The sequence below is a fragment of the Magnolia sinica genome, chromosome 7 (genome assembly GCF_029962835.1).
Source record: "Magnolia sinica isolate HGM2019 chromosome 7, MsV1, whole genome shotgun sequence".
NCBI lineage: Eukaryota > Viridiplantae > Streptophyta > Magnoliopsida > Magnoliales > Magnoliaceae > Magnolia > Magnolia sinica.
This window is the reverse complement of record NC_080579.1, coordinates 13,280,017-13,288,262: the sequence shown is the minus strand read 5'-3', so window position 1 is coordinate 13,288,262 and position 8,246 is coordinate 13,280,017. Positions and strand designations below refer to the sequence as shown.

The following is an 8,246-nucleotide window of genomic DNA, read 5'->3' as shown; positions in this document are numbered from 1 at the left end:
TGGACTGCATAGTCCTTCGTGGATTTCTAACATGATCTGTACCACTTCTGTTTCATCCACACAGCGGAGAAGGACTTGGTTGAAGGATCGCTTGTAAAGGATGCCCCCAGTGATCACGAACTGTGCCGCTAGCCGTTGGATGGTGCGACGATCAACTGGTGTTACTCCTTCCGGGTGCTTCTGATGTTCGAGATATTCCTTAATGTCTGTGTACCATGGCTGATCATTTGAGGGAGGTTCAGCTTCGTTGATCTGAAGACAGAATGCGGGCTTTTCTTGGAGTTCGACAGTGAGTTCTCATTCAACAATTCCTTTTGGGATCTCCAGCATTGAGGCAAGGGTAGCCAGAGCGTCTGTGAACTGGTTCTTGGCTCGGGGCATGTAGGAAAATATAATCTCTTCGAATTCCTCAGCTAGATTTTCCAGGTAGACATGATATGGGATCAGCTTTTCATCCTTGGTCCTCCAGTCGTCATTTATCTGATTGATGATGAGTTGCGAGTCTCCGAAGACTCGTAACTTCTTCACGTTGAGGATGATGGCTTCTCTCAAACCAGCAATACATGCTTCATATTCAGCCACGTTGTTAGTACATTAAAATGCCAGTCGCCTGGATATGGGAATTGGGACGTCATCGGGAGAGTAGAGTATGGCATCTACTCCACTTCCTTTTGAATTTGCAGCTAGGTCGAAAAAGATTGTCCACTCTCCTGCCTTTCTTTCTTCCTCTCCCTCAATCAAGAGGATATCTTCATTAGGGAAGAAGGTCTTCAATGGTTGGTAATCAGGAAGTGAGTATGGTGCTAGGTGATCTGCCAGTGCCTGCCCCTTGATTGCCTTCTGAGTGACATAGGTGATGTCAAACTCTGAAAGCAGTAGTTGCCATTTTGAGATCCTACCCGTTAGTGCTGGTTTCTCGAACAAGTACTCTAACGGGTCCATGTGAGCGAGCAGAAGGATTAGGTGAGCGATCATGTACTGTCGTAGTTGTTGTGTTGCCCAGACTAGGGCGAGGCATGTTTTCTCCAAGCTGGAGTACTTAGCTCCACAGCTTGTGAACCTTCGACTTAGATAATAGATCGCTTGCTCCTTTCTTCCTGTGTTGGCCGAGAACGCATCTGATTGCTTCTACTACGATGAAAATGTATAACAGTAGTGGCCTACCTGGAGTAGGTGGCATGAGCACTGGGGGGTTCAGCAGGTACTTTTTGATCTTGTCGAAAGTAACCTGACAGTCGTCATTCCATTCCTTTAGAGAGTTTTTCGGCAAAAGCTTGAATATGGGCTCGCACACCAAAGTGAGTTGTGCGATGAATCTGCTGATATACTAGATCCTTCCGAGGAAACCCCGAATTTTCTTTTCAGTCTTGGGTGATGGCATTTCGATGATTGCTTTAGTCTTGGTCTCGTCCACCTGGATACCATCTTCGCTGACGATGAAGCCCAACAGCTTACCTCCCATTGCACCGAAGACACATTTTTGCGAGTTAAGACGGAGCTTGAACTTTTCCAGCCTATCGAAGAGCTTCTTGAGGTCTTCGAAATGTCCTTCGATTATGCGAGACTTGACGATCATGTCGTCTACATAGACTTCCATTTCCTTATTTATCATGTCATGGAACAAGGCAGTCATGGCTCGCTAATATGTAGCTTCTGCGTTCTTTAACCCGAAGGGCATAACTCGATAGCAGAAAGTTCCCCATAGTGTGATGAAGTCTTCTCTCGATATCCGATGGCCATCTTGATTTGGTTGTAGCCTGAGAAACCATCCATGAAGTAGAAGATTTTGTGTCCAGCAGTATTATCTACCAGTGTGTCGATGTGGGGCAAAGGGAAATCATCTTTAGGACTTGCTTTGTTGAGGTCCCTAAAATCGATGCACATCCTAACTTTTCCATCCTTCTTTGGAACTGGTACGATGTTTGCGAGCCATTCTGGGTAGTTGGAGACTACCAGGAATCCCGCATTGTTTTGCTTGATGATTTCATCACGGATCTTCAAGGCCCATTCTGGCTTCATTCTCCGCAGCTTTTACTTGACAGGCTTCATGTCTGGCTTTATTAGTAGATGGTGTAACACCAAGTCCTTATTGAGTCCTGGCATGTCCTCATAAGAGAAAGCAAAGTTGGACAACCTTGGTTTCAGAAACTCCATCATCCTCTGCTTGTGTTCTGGGGAGAGTGATCTTTCGATACGCACCTCTCTGGGGAGCTCCATTGCCCCTAAGTTCACAATTTCGAAATCATCTACTACAACATTGGCCTTTGTTTCAAACTTTTTGAGAGAATCCTCGAATTTGTGAGCGGTATCATCATTTTCTTCATCCAGGGCTTTATCCAAACCCATGAGCTCGAAGTCCAACTCTAGATCGAAATCATATGAGTCGACCTCAAACTCCTGCGTTGTATCTGAGGTGTTTGGCACAACGATTTTTGAAAGTTTTTCTATTGTTTTTGTATTTTGAAAATTTTTTGATGTTTTGTGGTTTTGATGAATATTTGATTTTTTTGTATTTTTGGAAATATGTGTTGTTTTTTTATTTTAAAAATTTTCTGATTTTTGTGTCGCCAAGGGGTCCCGAACAGGACGGTGTTGCAAACCATGATTGATTCTGTCCTAGTTTGGGGTACCAACTACTATTTACATTGGCATTTTTTTGGGACCGGCATCCATGGATGGCCTACCAGCTATTTCGATCGTCAGGGGGATGGCTGACCAGCTTGGTTCTTTCCCCCTTTCGATCTTGCTATTCTGCTTTATTTGTTCCTGAGGGTCACCTATCTTGATGACTATGATGTCTACTGGGCTGGGCTCAGAATCGGAGTCTGATTCGATCTCTTCACTCAAAAGCTGGAGCTCTTCGAGCTCTTCGGATTCACCTTGCGGTGGGATCCTGATGTCTGTCCAATCAAGGAAAGGCCACTTCCCTTTATCAATCCAATGGATGGGCTGCTTTTGCCCCTTGTGTTGCTGAGCTGGTGGTGGGGATGTGTCCCCTTGACCGCGAGTGGGGATGGATGCTTCCCCGTTCCTGCCTGTATCCTTTGCAAGGGGCACCCCTAGTTCTGGGTCCATTGTGGGTGGATCCTTTTCCATGCCCCTAGCCTCATGTGGTGGGTCTGAAGGTTCTGCCCCTGGCGTCGTATGTGCTTTTAATGCCCTGAGGATCCTATCCCACCTTATCGGTGGCCAGACGGACTCACAGTTGAAATGTTCCGAAAGTTTGAGTTGCTGGAAGTGATCCTCAAGAGAAATCATCGTGTCTTCACAAACTGTCCCAGCCTTAATGAACTTGATGGATGTGCACCTAAATAGTTAACCCTTTTTGGGTCTTTCATCTTAATCTTCTGATGTCGGTTGATATCCCAGTCCCCGTCTCTGCATGTTGGCACATGCTGGCTTTACCACCATACATTTTTCATGGAACTCGGTACGATAATTCAGGATTAATCGTTCAGCAGGGGGAATGACATATTTGGCAGCGAGAGGCCGTGGATTGGCGATTGCATTCACATTTTCGAATTCAAAGCTGTGATACGATATGTCGCCCTCTACATGCTGAATGTCAATCACTGGGATGTCGGTTTCTGGGATATTGACCGTCACCGGTAAGATGGTTTCTGGCTCGGCCAATATTGAAATGATTCGATTTTTCGAAGGAAATTTAACCCTTTGATGGAGGGTAGATGGGATGGCTCCAGCAGCATGGAGTCATGGCCGCCCCAACAGAAGGTTAAATGAGGTAGGAATGTCAATGACCTGAAACGTGACAAGGGTCATGTCTTGTCCAATTTGCAATTCAAGGTCGATTTCTGCCTCAACCTGTCTCCAAGAGTTATCGAAGGCTCTAACACTCATGTAGAGGTGGGCAACTTGGTCCCGATCCGGTGGATCCGACCCGACCAAACCCGACTCGATACCGTTCTGAACAGAATCGATGGTCTGATCGGGCCTGATCGATTCTGATCATCCAAATCCGATAGAATTTCGAATCAGGTCCGGATATCATTGTATGCGAACAGATCCAGTCCGAATACCCAGACCGAATGGGTCCGAACCGACCCAAACAGACCCGACCCGGAGTGACGTCTGGTATACTATAAATACCCTATTTTTTCACCCGAACGTTTTACCCTAGCTTGTTTTTTCCCCAAATCTCTCCCTCGTTTTTACCCTAGCTCAATTTTTTCCCCAAATTTCTCCCACCCGAACGAGAACATGCTCGACGCTCGTCGCTCGATCGGAACCACTCCAGGCCACCACTCCATCCCGATGCTCATTGCCCGATCGGTTCTTCCTCTCCTCTTCATTGCTGCCTGCCCGACGTCCAGCCATCCCGTCCGTCCCTTTCTGCATCTAATCGGGTAAGGGTCGGGGTCCTTTCTCCCTTTTTTTGGATGGGTCTTTTTCATCCATTTGTTGTGGGATATATGCAGAATCTGTGATTTTTTTATTTTTTTATTTAGTTAGTTTATTGATTTGCATGCCATTTTTTTTTCATATTTTGTTTTGGAATTTTGAGTTAATTTTTTGGGTTTTGGGTTTTTTGGGTTTTTTTTCCACATGTTCATTTTTGTGGGGGCTGTTGGTGGTATTGGAAGGATGAGGCTTTGGATTGGTTATTTTAATTTATTTTGTTAGAAATTTCAACTGGATTGGATGAGGAATTATGCCATCTTAGCTTTGTAGATATTTGTATTGTCTTTGAGATATGATGATCAGTGTATTCCAGAGATCTTGAAGAGGCAATTCGAGGGGTACAAATGCGTGTCGGTGCTGATGATCACGTTGGTCTTACCATGAGCGTGACCGGCCCCAAAACTTTAAGCTGGTCGGCTCATCAGGTGGGCTGGATGTGCACATCTGATATAGGCCATTGGTCATATTTTTCTTTCCACAAATGTATATTTTTCTTGTGCATGTTTGAGTTGGGAGCCGCCTAATGTGTGGGCCAGCCTTATTTTCGTGCCAGGTCATCATCATGGTGGGACCACCTGACAGGTGGTCTAGATCTTGCACATGTTTTTCATATGGATTCATGTTGCTGCGAATCGCCTCCTAGATCACTCCCTGCGCCAATTGCACTTGCACCACTCGTATCCTTGGGCTCTCAGTATGCACAAGTCTAGATTGTCGATCTGATGGTCGCCGCCATGGATGGACCATGCCCTAAAAATTCCTTGATGGGCAATGGTTAAGAGAGGGAATATGGCACTGGTTCACATTCAGCTGTGGAAGTCCAAATACTGGATGCCCACAACTTTCCAGTCATGGACCTTATTGGGCTGTGGTCTATCTATGGTGGGATCCGTCACATCGACAGTCTGGATTGCTTGCTGAACAATATACTTCTCCATTCATAAGAAGAGCCCCCGATGGTTGCAATCTAGTTTTCACATAAAACATTCGAGGAGGCAGTTCCACACTTCCATAAAATGGTGGGATTAGTCTCAAAGTTTTTATGATTGAGGTAGAGGTCTGAAGTTGAAGTGTTCAATCCAGTTATTTCTATTGACTAGGAATGCAGCCTAATTTGTTAGTGTGATCATAGCCCACCAATATATCGCCTCCAGGCATCTACATCAGCAATAGGCATTTCTGGCCCTATGCCTTACACATGGTTGGTGGGCCAGTGAATCTAGACCATCCAGTGGTTAGGTTCTGTACACACTTGAAATCATGCTAAGTGGGTGATCCTAGCCTTGTAAATGTTGCCCTTTAACTAATGGTTAAAAAATGAAATGGTTTGCGATCAACATCGAATGGGAAAAAAGAGTCTTAAACTATTTAAGATGGTAGATGTCAGACTCAAGGGATACTTCAACAAGAAACCAACCACTAAAGCTTTTACTACCACATAGATGAACTGAATCTGTACTTTGAAACAGTAGTATGTATATGAACATGCAACTGTCTATTTATAATTTTATGTGAACATGAACATGCAACTGTCTATTCAATCATTACTTTATTTTTTTCTTAAATTATTATTGTGACTTGTTAGTTTATAGTTGTGACTTGTGAGTTGTAAATGTTACTTGTAAGTTAGTTAATTAGTTACTCATTTAAGGATTTCTATGTGACCATGCATAGATATGGTGTGTTTTTGGTGGCATAGAAATCGCTTAAATTGTTCCATTTTTGGACAGTTCAAGGTTAGATAGATAGTATGCTTTTATATAATCTGTTTAAATGTTCATGCCTGATCCGCGGTCCATCTCCTCGTTTCTCTCTGAATATGTTTCTTCCATTTTGTATCCAATGCCAAATATCTTTACATTGTTTTAGATAGTTGGCATCAGAATGTAACGCAAGATCAACTTATCTGGAGAGACACGGGGAGATGCTGCCGGATTTTTAACGTGGACGTTTAAATGAAAATATGAAAGTATTACAATCTATTCAACCTTGAATGAGTAACTAATTTAGGATTTAGTATAACTCTGTTAGCATTAGATTGTTAATGTTAATATGATTTAGTATATTTCAACTATCAGATGGAAAGTAAAGTCCTTTCCAATATCCTGTCCTCAGCCTCTAGTGGTCAGTCAATTACATCACCTATAATCCTTGAAGATGAAGGATTAGGTCTTGAACATAAAGAGGTGCCCGTCGATGTCGTTGTACTTGTACCACAGTCACATGTTGTGGGAAAATCGAAGAAGAGGTTTGCAGTATGGGAAGATTTTAAAGAAGTAATCCTGAAGAACGGCCAAGTGAAGATACAATGCAAGTACTGCAAGAGTTATTACACTAAGCAAGCAAATGGTTCGACCACAACGTTGAAGAAACATATTTCAAGGTGTCATAAAAAAGTGAGAAGTATGACAAGGTAAGAAACACTTTCATTTTCGCAATCTGCAGAGGGTCCATCAGTGTCTATCTACAAGTATGACAGAGAGTCGGTGAATGAGTGGACGACCAAGTTAATTATTACAGATGAAAGACCATTTCAGATGGTAGAGAGTACTGCTTTTGTTAAACTAGCCAGATGCCTTAATCCCAAATACGAGGTCTCTCGTACAATAATCAAGAGGGTGTGTATGAAGATGTATGAAGGCGAGAAGGTTAAATTCAAAGGAGAGTTGAAAATGATTTCCCAAATTAGCCTGACATCAGATTTGTAGACGACATCCAATTAACGAAAGGGGTATATGTCCATAACTGCTCACTACGTTGATATTGAATGGAGGCTTTGCAAGAGAATAATAGACTTTCGTTATCTTATGCCTCCTCATAGTGATTTGATGATTTCAGACTGCATACATAGATATCTTATAGAGTGGGGAATTGAGAAGAAGATCTCCACAATTACTCTAGATAATGCCTCTTCAAATGATAGCGTGATAATTAATTTACGCAACCAGTTTAAGGCCACCGGTGACCAGTATTTCAGTGGAAAGATATTTTATGTTAGGTGTTGTGCCCACATCCTAAACTTGATTGTACAAGATGGCCTTAAAACAATCGATCCAACGATCAAGAATATAAGAGAGAGTGTGAAGTATATAAGGGGGTCACCTTCACGATTACATGCATGGAATGACATCGTGAAGCTGTTGAATTTGTCAACTCAAAGAACGATGAAGTTGGACATCACGACATGTTGGAATTCAACTTTTAAAATGTTGGATTCAGCGATAGATTTGAGACCCGCATTCTCTCACTATGCAGAGCGTGATAGTGCGTATGTTTGGCTGCCTTCTGAAGATGATTGGTCAAGAGCTGAATCAGTTCGTAAGTTCCTTTCTGTTTTTTACAACTACACAAAGAAATTTTTGGGTTGCAAATATCCAACAGCAAATATATTTCTGTCTGAACTTTAGAAGGTAAAAGATGCCTTGCGCAAAAGCAGTAGTGGACATGACTTTTTACACTTTATGACCATGGGTATGTAGGTAAAGTTTGATAAGTATTGGTCTGAATGTAGTCTGGTAATGGGTATTGCGGTCGTTCTTGATCCCTGATACAAGATGTATATGGTTGGCTTCATATAACAAGTTGTAAGGTTTGATGGGTGTTGCTGAGGCCGAAAAGATTTCTGATGCAATTAGTGAATTGTACAATTTGTATCTGTGCCTCAAAAGAACAATCTCCCCATATGGGTTCTAGTTCTGCTGTTAATGAATCGCAAAAAGATACGGCAGATGATTTTATGTCTTACTATACACAGCTAAAAGGGACTCAAGTACGGATGGCTAGATCAGAACTTGAAGACTATCTCAAGGAGGATCTTCTAGTTTTAA

The 8,246-nt window shown here is 42.7% G+C and overlaps 1 protein-coding gene across 1 annotated transcript; it reads right to left on the bottom strand.

Moving 5' to 3' along the window:
* Positions 1 to 297: 297 nt before the first annotated feature.
* On the bottom strand, positions 298 to 942 carry LOC131250557 (uncharacterized). The gene is made up of 2 exons (XM_058250845.1): positions 604 to 942; positions 298 to 480 (listed from the first exon to the last, which is right to left on the bottom strand). The coding sequence occupies exons 1-2, from the start codon at positions 940 to 942 to the stop codon at positions 298 to 300; spliced, it is 522 nt and encodes a 173-aa protein (XP_058106828.1).
* Positions 943 to 8,246: the final 7,304 nt, after the last annotated feature.

Coding starts and splice junctions, on each gene's coding strand:
- LOC131250557 (XM_058250845.1), bottom strand. CDS start 942: ATGGACCCGTTAGAGTACTTGTTCGAGAAACCAGCACTAACGGGTAGG. Junction 481..603: donor TTCCCATATCCAGGCGACTG/GCATTTTAATGT, acceptor ATCATCAATCAG/ATAAATGACGACTGGAGGAC.